This window comes from Pseudophryne corroboree, chromosome 9, assembly GCF_028390025.1.
Source record: "Pseudophryne corroboree isolate aPseCor3 chromosome 9, aPseCor3.hap2, whole genome shotgun sequence".
Lineage (NCBI taxonomy): Eukaryota > Metazoa > Chordata > Amphibia > Anura > Myobatrachidae > Pseudophryne > Pseudophryne corroboree.
In genome coordinates this window covers 340,793,296-340,808,682 of record NC_086452.1, presented here as the reverse complement: position 1 = coordinate 340,808,682, position 15,387 = coordinate 340,793,296, and the positions used below count along the sequence as shown (strand labels likewise).

Sequence of the window (15,387 nt, the reverse complement as noted above, 5' to 3'; positions counted from 1 at the left end):
CCTCTTCTGCCTTCTGGCTCTGTAAGGGGGCCGGCGGCGCGGCTCTGGGACCCATCCAGGCTGGGCCTGTGATCGTCCCTCTGGAGCTAATGTCCAGTAGCCTAAGAAGCCCAATCCACTCTGCACGCAGGTGAGTTCGCTTCTTCTCCCCTTAGTCCCTCGATGCAGTGAGCCTGTTGCCAGCAGGTCTCACTGAAAATAAAAAACCTAAACTAAAACTTTCACTAAGAAGCTCAGGAGAGCCCCTAGTGTGCACCCTTCTCGTTCGGGCACAAAGATCTAACTGAGGCTTGGAGGAGGGTCATAGGGGGAGGAGCCAGTGCACACCAGATAGTCCTAAAGCTTTCTTTAGATGTGCCCAGTCTCCTGCGGAGCCGCTATTCCCCATGGTCCTTACGGAGTCCCCAGCATCCACTTAGGACGTTAGAGAAAAACTGGTGAATTTTTTATTTTTTTAAATCAAAAGCCACATTTTATTTTCACTCAGTTCATGTTAGCCTTTGCACAGCAATACAGAAGTGCTTGTCCACCAAGTGCATATTTATCAGGGAGTTAATATACAGGGTGACCCATAACTGTGGAAACACCCTTATAAAAAGGAAATAAGTGAGGGAATATTAATCCAGTGTTTACACATATGCACCAACGCAAAGGTCACGGCTCTATCAGAACGACAATGCACCAACGTACAGGTCATGGCTCGGTCAGCAAACAATGTACCAACACACAGGTCATGGCTCAGTCAGCATGACAATGCACCAACGTACAGGTCATGGCTTGTTCAGCAACACAATCCACCAACGCACAGGTCATTACTCGGTCAGCACGACAATGCAGCAACGCACAGGTCATGGCTCGGTCAGCACGACAATCCACCAAAACACAGGTCATGGCTCGGTCAGCACGACAATGCTCAGGTCATGGCTCGGTCAGCACGACAACGCACCAAATCACAGGTCATGCCTCGATAAGCATGACAATGCACCAATGTACAGGTCATGGCTCGTACAGCAACACAATCCACCAAAGCACAGGTCATGGCTCGGTCAGCACGACAATGCACCAACGCACAGGTCATGGCTCGGTCAGCACGACAATGCACCAACGTACAGGTTATGGCTCGGTCAGCATGACAGTGCACCAACGTACAGGTCATGGCTCGGTCAGTAACACAATGCACCAACATACAGGTCATGGCTCGATCAGCAACACAATGCACAGGTCATGGCTCGGTCAGCAACACAATGCACAGGTCATGGCTCGGTCAGTACGACCACGACAATGCACCAACGCACAGGTCATGGCTCGGTCAGCACGACAACGCACAGGTCATGGCTCGGTCAGCACGACAATACACAGGTCATGGCTTGGTCAGCAACACAATGCACCAAAGCACAGATCATGGCTCGGTCAGCACGACAATGCACCAACACACAGGTCATGGCTCGGTCAGCAAACAATGCACCAACGTACAGGTCATGGCTCGGTCAGCACGACAATGCACCAACGCACAGGTCATGGCTCGGTCAGCATGACAATGCACCAACGTACAGGTCATGGCTCGGTCAGCATGACAATGCACAGGTCATGGCTCGGTCAGCACGACCATGACAACGCACAGGTCATGGCTTGGTCAAATGCACCAAGCACAGGTCATGGCTTGGTCAGCATGACAATGCACAGGTCATGGCTCGGTCAGCACGACAATGCACCAACGCACAGGTCATGGCTCGGTCAGCATGACAATACACAGGTAATGGCTCGGTCAGCACGACAATGCACCAACGCATAGGTCATGGCTCTATCAGCACGACAATACACCAACGTAAAGGTCATGGCTCAGTCAACACGACAACACACAGGTCATGGCTCTATCATCACGACAATGCGTCAACGCACAGGTCATTTCTCTGATTTGGCCCCCCTGTTGGTCAGATTTGAACACAATAAAACACAAGTGAAACATATTAAAAATAGAGATGAGCGGGTTCGGATTTACTCGGTTCTTTACGCCAGAATTATCGCCATTTATTTTCTGGATTTTTCTTATTGGTTAACCAAAACACGTGACGTCCGATAGCCAATAAGGAGATTCGGGTAAATCTGAGTAAATCAGAGTAAAACCAAACACGCTCATCTCTAATTAAAAACGGTCAAAATTACTACATGTAATAAAGGTTGACAAAAAATTGGTTGATTGGGCCTAGTAGCATTTTCTGAGAACCATTGCCTCATAGTACTTTATTTTAATTCCACAAGATCTTATCAGCATCCATTTACTGCCTTACCCACAGATATGAGTATTCTCCACTGCATAGGATAAGGCAGCCTTTTCCCCAACATAGACTGGATCAATAGCGTTCCACCTGTGCCTGGTAGCAAAGACATACAAATGTTAACACAGTTTGCTAAATAATCTGTTTACGGTACATCTGCTAAGTGTTCTATAAGATATAATAGATATATAATATACATCACTATGTATCTGTGCTTATATAAGCATCCTAAAAAACAGACATCTGATGAAGTGAGCATTTATAATAGCTGTAGATTTCTCTTGAGGTGCAAGCAAAAATGAGCAATGTTAAGTCATTTTCCATGAATGTAAAGTGGGACTAATATTTAAATTGGTCTTGACAAATTAGCCGTACTAAACTAAAGGCCAGTACTCACGGCCCGATGCTGTAGAGATGTGTGCTGAGCGAACCGCTCAGCACACATCTCTCCCGCCGCTCAGCACAGCGCGATCTGTGCTGAGCGCGCGGGGGGAGACGGGGGGGCCGCTCACTTCACCCAGCGGGTGAAGTGAGCGACCCGCTAGATTGGCCTGCATGCAGGCCAATCTAGCAGCAGCGATAGCGATGCGCGGGGCTGCGCATCGCTATCGCTGTTAGGGCTACACACGGAGCGATCTTGCTGAAAATCTAAAGGGGGGTACACACGGAGAGATCCGTGCTTAAAATCTAAGCAATCTTGCTAGATTGCTTAGATTTTAAGCACGGATCTGCCGTGTGTATGCCCTCCAGCGATAGCGATGCGCACCCCGCGCATCGCTATCGCCGATGCTAGATTGAGCTGCATGCAGGCTCAATCTAGCGGATCGCTCACTTCACCGTTGTGTGAAGTGAGCGGCCCCCCGTCGGCTTTCCCCCTCGCTCAGCACATCGCGCTGTGCTGAGCGGGGTGAGAGATGTGTGCTGAGCGGTCTGTGTTAAGATCGCTCAGCACACATCTCTCCCGTGAGTACCCCCCTTAAGCAATCTAGTCAGATTGCTTAGATTATCGCTCAGTGTGTACCCCCCTTAACATGCAGGGCAAGTGACACATAAATGAGATACCGAACACAAATACCACAGGTGTCCTCAACAGGGCTAATATCACAGAAATAAAATTGTATCAAATTGGGTAAAGAGGATGCGGTTATGTAACCGGCTATCAGTAGACGCCGGGATCCCGACCCTTGAAAATCCTGTCGGTCGGCATGCCAACCAACAGGGACTATTCCCACCCGTGGGTGTCCACGACACCCATAGAGTGGAAATAGAACCTGTGGTGAGCGCACCAAACCATAGAGCCCACTGCGTAGCGAGCGCAGCGGGCCCGCTAGGGGCTTCGTTGCACTCCCCTTCTTCGCCGGCCATCTACCCAAAACTAAAGGGTAAAGTTTTAGTTTTGCTTAGGAAGCGCTCAGTCAGTAGTGTTTTCCTACTCCAGGTCCTCAAGCCCCTATGGGCTGTAACACACGCGGCAGTTTCTCCCGGATGGCAAAAAGCCGGACAAACTTTGTCCGGCTTTTTGCCATCCGGCAGAGTCTTTCACACACAACGGCTTTAAACCGTGTGTGATGCTGTGCGAATGTGCAGCAGCAGACACGGCTTGGGAAAAAACCGTTGTGTCTGAAATCTCCCCTTCACACACACGGTCCACTACCTTCAAAGATGGCACGGCCCCGGCCCGGCAGCCGGACCTTCCAGTGGATATTTCCGGCTGCAACCTGGCAGCCAGGCCGGGGCCGTGCAGTGTGAAAGGCCCCTACCCCTCACACTGATAACTACAATACCGGCACGGGAAAAAGCCATCCGGCTTTTTCACGGCCGGTAAAAGCCGGCGCGTGTGTTTTAGCCCTAACAGTACAGGTTTTATGGATAGCCAGTGTTTCAGAGTAGCTGACTTAATTAGTGCATCTGAATCACCCATATCTTCTCAAGCATAGATATCCTTACAACATGGGCTGCTAGGGGGAGCAACTGGGTACCGAAATTGAAAATCACTAGAGGGATTGTTGGCAGAACAATGCTATTACCTGTAATGAAAGTCACAACACCCTTCATAAAGGCTTGTGACTGGCAGGCAGTATATCCTGGCAAGCCCTGGAAGAAATGGCACATTAATATCCACACGCACTACACATTTATACCAATTCAGAAACATTATAACCCAATTCTTTTACAGTATGACAGGTGAAACACAGCGCTGGTGGTCAATTTCATGAAAGTAGCTGTGGCACTACAAGTCCCCGCATACCACATTGACCTCTAGTTGACAGGGAACTACTGACTTGTATTTCTACAAAGCATAAACTCAACGCTGTATGTCCACTGACAGTCAGTTGGCAGAACATGCGGCTGCTATACACACGGTGACTAATAGAATCACACACTGGATGTTTAGCTGCCACAGCGTCATCCACTCGGGTGAGACCCACATTAACCATGGTGGTGGTGGGGTTGCTGCAAGATATTAAGCACTTCCTGGTTTCGGCAAGTTAGCTCAACATACTGTATAACGTTTATCTGCAGCGCCACCAGCTGGCGTGGAGGACGGACTGCCAGCAACCATGTTGTCAATGGAAGGCAACAGCGATCTGTCTGTGTGTTTTATCTAATTAGGCAGACTGTGTATGTAGAAATTTCTTCGTGGCGTTTATAAATTAGTTCCTGCCAGTGCCACACTAGCCCATATAGACCTGTGATTGGGGAAAGAAAAAGGGGGTCTGTATTGGGTGCACAATCATTTTTTAATCTAACTTTTATTACACTTATTTAAAATACATCATATTAGAACAGGGGTGTAGCAAAGATGGCTCCAGTGGAGCGCGAGCTCCGGGCGCCGAAAAAGAGGGCACACTGTTGACCACCAGAGCCGGCCATAGGCATAGGCAAACTAGGCAATTGCCTAGGGCATTTGATATACCTATGGGCATCAGCAGCTTCTGCTGATTAAAATGATGGCCCTCATTCCGAGTTGTTCGCTCGGAGATTTTCATCGCATCGCAGTGAGAATTCTCTTAGTGCGCATGCGCAATGTTCGCACTGCGATTGCGCCAAGTAACTTTACTATGAAGAAAGTAATTTTACTCACGGCTTTTTCATCGCTCCGACGTTCGCATTGTGATTGACAGGAAATGGGTGTTACTGGGCGGAAGCAAGGCGTTTTATGGGCGTGTGGCTGAAAACGCTACCGTTTCCGGAAAAAACGCAGGAGTGGCCGGAGAAACGGTGGGAGTGCCTGGGCGAACGCTGGGTGTGTTTATGACGTCAGCCAGGAACGACAAGCACTGAACTGATCGCACAGGCAGAGTAAGTCTGAAGCTACTCAGAAACTGCTAACTCGTTTGTAATCGCAATATTGCGCGTACGTCGGTCGCAATTTTAAGAAGCTAAGATTCACTCCCAGTAGGCGGCGGCTTAGCGTGTGTAACTCTGCTACATTCGCCTTGCGACCGATCAACTCGGAATGAGGGCCGATATGCGGCATGCCTATATTCTGTGTGTAGCATTAAATATGCAGATACAGCCACAGTCTCACACAGTATATAGGCATGCCGCATATCATTTTAATCAGCAGAAGCTGCTTGTGCACCCTAGCCACATAGCAATGCAAATAAGATGCATTTTCATTAAAAAATGTGCCCGACATTAGCATTGAGGCAAGATTTATGAGGACACATCTGTATCCAATCAGAGGCAGAGGTCACAGTGTTAGTGGCAGTGTGAGTGCTATGTGCATGTGAGTGGGTTGGTTGTGCAGTAGTGTTCAGCATATGTGTAAGGATCATTATGTGTGTTATGTAAAAATGCATTAATAATGTGCAACATATGTGTAAGGGGCACTATGTGTGTCATTATGTGTATAAGGGCATTAATAATGTGCGGCATATGTGTAACAGGGTACTACTGTATGTGTCGTTATGTGTATAGGGGCACTAATAATGTGCAGCAAATGTGTAGGGGGCACTATGTGTATCATTATGTGTATAAGGGCATTAATAATGTGCGGCATATGTGTAAGGAACATTATGTGTAAAAGGGCATTAATAAAGGTTGTCATAATGTGTAAGGCACATTATGTTTATAAGGACATTAATAATGTGTCTCATATGTGTTAGGGGTATTACTGTGTGGCATTATGTGTTTAAGGTGCTCTACTATGTGGTGTTGCATATAGAAAAGGGCACTACTGTGTCGTCTAATGTGAATAAAGAGCAATAGGGTGTGGTGTAATGTGAATAAGGAGCAATTCAGTGTGATGTAATGTGAATAAGGGGCTCTACTGGGGGGAGTAACGTTTATAAGTAAAGTGATACTACTGTGGGATGTAATATGAATTATAGAAACTATCGCATGATCAAATGTGAATAAAGTGCAGTACTGTGTGGCGTAATTGGAATTGGGGTTACTATTGTGTGGCCAAGCCCCTTGCCAGCAAAAACACACCCCTTTTTGGGTTGTGCGCCAAATGTGCGAACTGTTCATATTTAAAATATAGGGGGTACAAACACCAAAATAAGGACTGCTATGGGTGAGGGGTGATGGTGCTGGGAAAGAGGTACAAGGTCAGAGGCGGAACCAGCGGTGGTGCTAGGGGGCACCAGCCAAAATCTTGCCTAGGGCATCATATTGGTTAGGGCCGGCTCTGTTGACCACCCACCCCTACCCCTTTCCCACAGGTCACTACTGGCAGCCGAAGAGCGGGAGGAGGAGAAGCAGAAGGGATGCACACTGGCTGCACACCCTCCAACATTGAACACTCGGAAACCGGTATGAATTTTGAAAAGGGGCGTGGTCACGGCATCTTTCCTATACTTTCTATGGAGATTTAGGGGGTCATTCCGAGTTGTTCGCTCATTGCCGATTTTTGCTATGCTGCGATTTGTTGCTAATTGCGCATGCACAAGGCACACTGGCCCTCATTCCGAGTTGTTCGCTCGGTAATTTTCTTCGCATCGCAGTGATTTTCCGCTAATTGCGCATGCGCAATGGTCGCACTGTGACTGCGCCAAGTAAATTTGCTAAGAAGTTTGGTATTTTTTACTCACGACATTACAAGGTTTTTTCTTTGTTCTGGTGATCGTAGTGTGATTGACAGGAAGTCGGTGTTTCTGGGCGGAAACTGTCCGTTTTATGGGAGTGTGTGAAAAAACGCTGCCGTTTCTGGGAAAAATGCGGGAGTGGCTGAAGAAACGGTGGAGTGTCTGGGCGAACGCTGGGTGTGTTTGTGACGTCAAACCAGGAACGACAAGCACTGAACTGATCGCACTGGAAGAGTAAGTCTCGAGCTACTCAGAAACTGCACAGAAAAATATTTTCGCAATATTGCGAATACTTCGTTTGCAATTCTGCTAAGCTAAGATACACTCCCAGAGGGCGGTGGCTTAGCATGTGTACTGCTGCGTAAAGCGGCTAGCGAGCGAACAACTCGGACTGAGGGCCACAGTGCGCATGCGCTTAGTTATTTAACTAAAAACTTAGCAGATTTGCTGTGGATTCTGCGGCGCTTTTCAGTCGCTCTGCTGAACGGTGAATGATTGACAGGAAAGGGGCGTTTCTGGGTGGTAACTGAGCGTTTTCTTGGAGTGTGCTAAAAAATGCAGGCGTGTCAGGGAAAAACGCGGGAGTGTCTGGAGAAACGGGGGAGTGGCTGGCCGAACGCAGGGCGTGTTTGTGACGTCAAACCAGGAACTAAACGGACTGAGCTGATCGCAATCTGTGAGTAGGTCTGGAGCTACTCAGAAACTGCAAAGAATTATTTATTAGCAATTCTGATAATCTTTCGTTTGCTATTCTGCTAAACTAAGATACACTCCCAGAGGGCGGCGGCCTAGCGTGTGCAATGCTGCTAAAAGCAGTTAGCGAGCAAACAACTCGGAATGAGGGCCTTAGTGAGAAAAAAATTGATACAAAGCCCTCTTTGGTCGGTACAGACCATAAAAAAACGGTACTGTACCGGCCAAAAAAAGGTACAGTTGCAGGGTATGCACCCTGACTCAGGCTCGGAAAATAGGTAGGGAACAGGGCAGGCTAGAGGCGACAGCAGGAGACAATGACAGCCAACACACCTCTTTATACAGGTGAAACTCAGAAAATTAGAATATCATGCAAAAGTTCATTTATTTCAGTAATTCAACTTAAAAGTAGAGATGTGCACTTGAAATTTTTCGGGTTTTGTGTTTTGGTTTTGGTTTCGGTTCCGCGGCCGTGTTTTGGGTTCGACCGCGTTTTGGCAAAACCTCACCGAATTTTTTTTGTCGGATTCGGGTGTGTTTTGGATTCGGGTGTTTTTTTCAAAAAACACTAAAAAACAGCTTAAATCATAGAATTTGGGGGTCATTTTGATCCCAAAGTATTATTAACCTCAAAAACCATAATTTCCACTCATTTTCAGTCTATTCTGAATACCTCACACCTCACAATATTATTTTTAGTCCTAAAATTTGCACCGAGGTCGCTGGATGACTAAGCTAAGCGACCCTAGTGGCCGACACAAACACCGGGCCCATCTAGGAGTGGCACTGCAGTGTCACGCAGGATGGCCCTTCCAAAAAACACTCCCCAAACAGCACATGACGCAAAGAAAAAAAGAGGCGCAATGAGGTAGCTGTGTGAGTAAGATAAGCGACCCTAGTGGCCGACACAAACACCGGGCCCATCTAGGAGTGGCACTGCAGTGTCACGCAGGATGGCCCTTCCAAAAAACACTCCCCAAACAGCACATGACGCAAAGAAAAAAAGAGGCGCAATGAGGTAGCTGTGTGAGTAAGCTAAGCGACCCTAGTGGCCGACACAAACACCTGGCCCATCTAGGAGTGGCACTGCAGTGTCACGCAGGATGGCCCTTCCAAAAAACACTCCCCAAACAGCACATGACGCAAAGAAAAAAAGAGGCGCAATGAGGTAGCTGTGTGAGTAAGATAAGCGACCCTAGTGGCCGACACAAACACCGGGCCCATCTAGGAGTGGCACTGCAGTGTCACGCAGGATGGCCCTTCCAAAAAACACTCCCCAAACAGCACATGACGCAAAGAAAAAAAGAGGCGCAATGAGGTAGCTGTGTGAGTAAGATAAGCGACCCTAGTGGCCGACACAAACACCGGGCCCATCTAGGAGTGGCACTGCAGTGTCACGCAGGATGGCCCTTCCAAAAAACACTCCCCAAACAGCACATGACGCAAAGAAAAAAAGAGGCGCAATGAGGTAGCTGTGTGAGTAAGATAAGCGACCCTAGTGGCCGACACAAACACCTGGCCCATCTAGGAGTGGCACTGCAGTGTCACGCAGGATGGCCCTTCCAAAAAACACTCCCCAAACAGCACATGACGCAAAGAAAAAAGAGGCGCAATGAGGTAGCTGTGTGAGTAAGATAAGCGACCCTAGTGGCCGACACAAACACCGGGCCCATCTAGGAGTGGCACTGCAGTGTCACGCAGGATGGCCCTTCCAAAAAACACTCCCCAAACAGCACATGACGCAAAGAAAAATTAAAGAAAAATGAGGTGCAAGATGGAATTGTCCTTGGGCCCTCCCACCCACCCTTATGTTGTATAAACAGGACATGCACACTTTAACCAACCCATCATTTCAGTGACAGGGTCTGCCACACGACTGTGACTGAAATGACGGGTTGGTTTGGACCCCCACCAAAAAAGAAGCAATTAATCTCTCCTTGCACAAACTGGCTCTACAGAGGCAAGATGTCCACCTCATCATCATCCTCCGATATATCACCGTGTACATCCCCCTCCTCACAGATTATCAATTCGTCCCCACTGGAATCCACCATCTCAGCTCCCTGTGTACTTTGTGGAGGCAATTGCTGCTGGTCAATGTCTCCACGGAGGAATTGATTATAATTCATTTTAATGAACATCATCTTCTCCACATTTTCTGGAAGTAACCTCGTACGCCGATTGCTGACAAGGTGAGCGGCGGCACTAAACACTCTTTCGGAGTACACACTTGTGGGAGGGCAACTTAGGTAGAATAAAGCCAGTTTGTGCAAGGGCCTCCAAATTGCCTCTTTTTCCTGCCAGTATAAGTACGGACTGTGTGACGTGCCTACTTGGATGCGGTCACTCATATAATCCTCCACCATTCTTTCAATGGGGAGAGAATCATATGCAGTGACAGTAGACGACATGTCCGTAATCGTTGACAGGTCCTTCAGTCCGGACCAGATGTCAGCATCAGCAGTCGCTCCAGACTGCCCTGCATCACCGCCAGCGGGTGGGCTCGGAATTCTGAGCCTTTTCCTCGCACCCCCAGTTGCGGGAGAATGTGAAGGAGGAGTTGTTGACAGGTCGCGTTCCGCTTGACTTGACAATTTTCTCACCAGCAGGTCTTTGAACCCCAGCAGACTTGTGTCTGCCGGAAAGAGAGATCCAAGGTAGGTTTTAAATCTAGGATCGAGCACGGTGGCCAAAATGTAGTGCTCTGATTTCAACAGATTGACCACCCGTGAATCCTTGTTAAGCAAATTAAGGGCTCCATCCACAAGTCCCACATGCCTAGCGGAATCGCTCCGTGTTAGCTCCTCCTTCAATGTCTCCAGCTTCTTCTGCAAAAGCCTGATGAGGGGAATGACCTGACTCAGGCTGGCAGTGTCTGAACTGACTTCACGTGTGGCAAGTTCAAAGGGCAGCAGAACCTTGCACAACGTTGAAATCATTCTCCACTGCGCTTGAGACAGGTGCATTCCACCTCCTATATCGTGCTGAATTGTATAGGCTTGAATGGCCTTTTGCTGCTCCTCCAACCTCTGAAGCATATATAGGGTTGAATTCCACCTCGTTACCACTTCTTGCTTCAGATGATGGCAGGGCAGGTTCAGGCGTTTTTGGTGTTGCTCCAGTCTTCTGTACGTGGTGCCTGTACGCCGAAAGTGTCCCGCAATTCTTCTGGCCACCGACAGCATCTCTTGCACGCCCCTGTCGTTTTTTAAAAAATTCTGCACCACCAAATTCAAGGTATGTGCAAAACATGGGACGTGCTGGAATTTGCCCAGATTTAATGCACACACAATATTGCTGGCGTTGTCCGATGCCACAAATCCACAGGAGAGTCCAATTGGGGTAAGCCATTCCGCGATGATCTTCCTCAGTTGCCGTAAGAGGTTTTCAGCTGTGTGCGTATTCTGGAAACCGGTGATACAAAGCGTAGCCTGCCTAGGAAAGAGTTGGCGTTTGCGAGATGCTGCTACTGGTGCCGCCGCTGCTGTTCTTGCGGCGGGAGTCCATACATCTACCCAGTGGGCTGTCACAGTCATATAGTCCTGACCCTGCCCTGCTCCACTTGTCCACATGTCCGTGGTTAAGTGGACATTGGGTACAGCTGCATTTTTTAGGACACTGGTGACTCATTTTCTGAGGTCTGTGTACATTTTCGGTATCGCCTGCCTAGAGAAATGGAACCTAGATGGTATTTGGTACCGGCGACACAGTACCTCCAACAAGTCTCTAGTTGGCTCTGCAGTAATGATGGATACCGGAACCACGTTTCTCACCACCCAGGATGCCAAGGCCTCAGTTATCCACTTTGCAGCAGGATGACTGCTGTGATATTTCATCTTCCTCGCAAAGGACTGTTGGACAGTCAATTGCTTGGTGGAAGTAGTAAAAGTGGTCTTACGATTTCCCCTCTGGGATGACCATCGACTCCCAGCAGCAACAACAGCAGCGCCAGCAGCAGTAGGCGTTACACGCAAGGATGCATCGGAGGAATCCCAGGCAGGAGAGGAATCGTCAGAATTGCCAGTGACATGGCCTGCAGGACTATTGGCATTCCTGGGGAAGGAGGAAATTGACACTGAGGGAGTTGGTGGGGTGGTTTGCGTGAGCTTGGTTACAAGAGGAAGGGATTTACTGGTCAGTGGACTGCTTCCGCTGTCGCCCAAAGTTTTTGAACTTGTCACTGACTTATTATGAATGCGCTGCAGGTGACGTATAAGGGAGGATGTTCCGAGGTGGTTAACGTCCTTACCCCTACTTATTACAGCTTGACAAAGGCAACACACGGCTTGACAAATGTTGTCCGCATTTCTGTTGAAATACTTCCACACCGAAGAGCTGATTTTTTTTGGTATTTTCACCAGGCATGTCAACGGCCATATTCCTCCCACGGACAACAGGTGTCTCCCCGGGTGCCTGACTTAAACAAACCACCTCACCATCAGAATCCTCCTTGTCAATTTCCTCCCCAGCGCCAGCAACACCAATATCCTCCTCATCCTGGTGTACTTCAACACTGACATCTTCAATCTGACTATCAGGAACTGGACTGCGGGTGCTCCTTCCAGCACTTGCAGGGGGCGTGCAAATGGTGGAAGGCGCATGCTCTTCACGTCCAGTGTTGGGAAGGTCAGGCATCACAACCGACACAATTGGACTCTCCTTGTGGATTTGGGGTTTCGAAGAACGCACAGTTCTTTGCGGTGCTTTTGCCAGCTTGAGTCTTTTCATTTTTCTAGCGAGAGGCTGAGTGCTTCCATCCTCATGTGAAGCTGAACCACTAGCCATGAACATAGGCCAGGGCCTCAGCCGTTCCTTGCCACTCCGTGTGGTAAATGGCATATTGGCAAGTTTACGCTTCTCCTCCGACAATTTTATTTTAGATTTTGGAGTCCTTTTTTTACTGATATTTGGTGTTTTGGATTTTATATGCTCTGTACTATGACATTGGGCATCGGCCTTGGCAGACGACGTTGCTGGCATTTCATCATCTCGGCCATGACTAGTGGCAGCAGCTTCAGCACGAGGTGGAAGTCAATCTTGATCTTTCCCTAATTTTGGAACCTCAACATTTTTGTTCTCCATATTTTAATAGGCACAACTAAAAGGCACCTCAGGTAAACAATGGAGATGGATGGATACTAGTATACTTATGGATGGACGAGCAACTGCCGACACAGAGGTAGCTACAGCCGTGGACTACCGTACTGTGTCTGCTGCTAATATAAACTGGATGATAATGAGATGAAATCAATATATATATATATATATATATATATATATATAATATCACTAGTACTGCAGCCGGACAGGTATATATATTTATTATGTAATGACTGATGACGGACCTGCTGGACACTGTCAGCTCAGCAGCACCGCAGACTGCTACAGTAAGCTACTATAGTAGTATGTATAAAGAAGAAAGAAAAAAAAAACCACGGGTAGGTGGTATACAATTATGGGTGGACGAGCGACTGCCGACACAGAGGTAGCTACAGCCGTGGACTACCGTACTGTGTCTGCTGCTAATATAGACTGGATGATAATGAGATGAAATCAATATATATATATATATAATATCACACTAGTACTGCAGCCGGACAGGTAGATATATTTATTATGTAATGACTGATGACGGACCTGCTGGACACTGTCAGCTCAGCAGCACCGCAGACTGCTACAGTAAGCTACTATAGTAGTATGTATAAAGAAGAAAGAAAAAAAAAAACACGGGTAGGTGGTATACAATTATGGATGGACGAGCGACTGCCGACACAGAGGTAGCTACAGCCGTGGACTACCGTACTGTGTCTGCTGCTAATATAGACTGGATGATAATGAGATGAAATCAATATATATATATATATAATATCACACTAGTACTGCAGCCGGACAGGTAGATATATTTATTATGTAATGACTGATGACGGACCTGCTGGACACTGTCAGCTCAGCAGCACCGCAGACTGCTACAGTAAGCTACTATAGTAGTATGTATAAAAAAGAAAGAAAAAAAAAAACCACGGGTAGGTGGTATACAATTATGGATGGACGAGCGACTGCCGACACAGAGGTAGCTACAGCCGTGGACTACCGTACTGTGTCTGCTGCTAATATAGACTGGATGATAATGAGATGAAATCAATATATATATATATAATATCACACTAGTACTGCAGCCGGACAGGTAGATATATTTATTATGTAATGACTGATGACGGACCTGCTGGACACTGTCAGCTCAGCAGCACCGCAGACTGCTACAGTAAGCTACTATAGTAGTATGTATAAAGAAGAAAAAAAAAAACCACGGGTAGGTGGTATACAATTATGGATGGACGAGCGACTGCCGACACAGAGGTAGCTACAGCCGTGGACTACCGTACTGTGTCTGCTGCTAATATAGACTGGATGATAATGAGATGAAATCAATATATATATATATAATATCACACTAGTACTGCAGCCGGACAGGTAGATATATTTATTATGTAATGACTGATGACGGACCTGCTGGACACTGTCAGCTCAGCAGCACCGCAGACTGCTACAGTAAGCTACTATAGTAGTATGTATAAAGAAGAAAAAAAAAAAAAAAAACCACGGGTAGGTGGTATACAATTATGGATGGACGAGCGACTGCCGACACAGAGGTAGCTACAGCCGTGGACTACCGTACTGTGTCTGCTGCTAATATAGACTGGATGATAATGAGATGAAATCAATATATATATATATAATATCACTAGTACTGCAGCCGGACAGGTATATATATTTATTATGTAATGACTGATGACGGACCTGCTGGACACTGTCAGCTCAGCAGCACCGCAGACTGCTACAGTAAGCTACTATAGTAGTATGTATAAAGAAGAAGAAAGAAAAGAAAAAAACGGGTAGGTGGTATACAATATTATATATATATTATATACAATTATATATATATATATATATATATATATATATATATTAAACTGGTGGTGATTATTAAACTGGTGGTCAGGTCACTGGTCACACTATCAGCAACTTGCAAGTAGTACTCCTAAGCAGACAATCACAATATATATTATACTGGTGGTCAGTGTGGTCACAATGGCAGTGTGGCACTCTGGCAGCAAAAGTGTGCACTGTACGTTATATGTACTCCTGAGTCCTGCTCTCAGACTCTAACTGCTCCCCACTGTCAGTGTCTTCCCCACAAGTCAGATATACATTATACAGTCACACTATCTATCTATCACTTCAGCAAGTAGTAGTACTCCTCCTAATGCTCCCCAAAATTACTACTGTGTCTCTCTCTACTCTAGTCTCACTCTCTTCTCTATAAACGGAGAGGACGCCAGCCACGTCCTCTCCCTATGAATCTCAATGCACGTGTGAAAATG

The 15,387-nt window shown here is 47.1% G+C and overlaps 1 protein-coding gene across 2 annotated transcripts in view; it reads right to left on the bottom strand.

Annotated features, from left to right (window-relative positions):
- TMEM141 (transmembrane protein 141) overlaps nt 1-4,751 on the bottom strand; it is a 52,619-nt gene extending 47,868 nt beyond the window's left edge. Inside the window, exons 1-3 of one of the 2 annotated variants that reach the window (XM_063938800.1) lie at nt 4,661-4,751; nt 4,304-4,370; nt 2,289-2,372 (exon numbers count right to left, since the gene is read on the bottom strand). In XM_063938800.1, the coding sequence (XP_063794870.1) occupies nt 2,289-2,372; nt 4,304-4,370; nt 4,661-4,714 (205 nt within the window). In that variant the 5' untranslated portion in view covers nt 4,715-4,751. The other variant, XM_063938799.1, reaches the window with a different exon arrangement.
- Nucleotides 4,752-15,387: the final 10,636 nt, after the last annotated feature.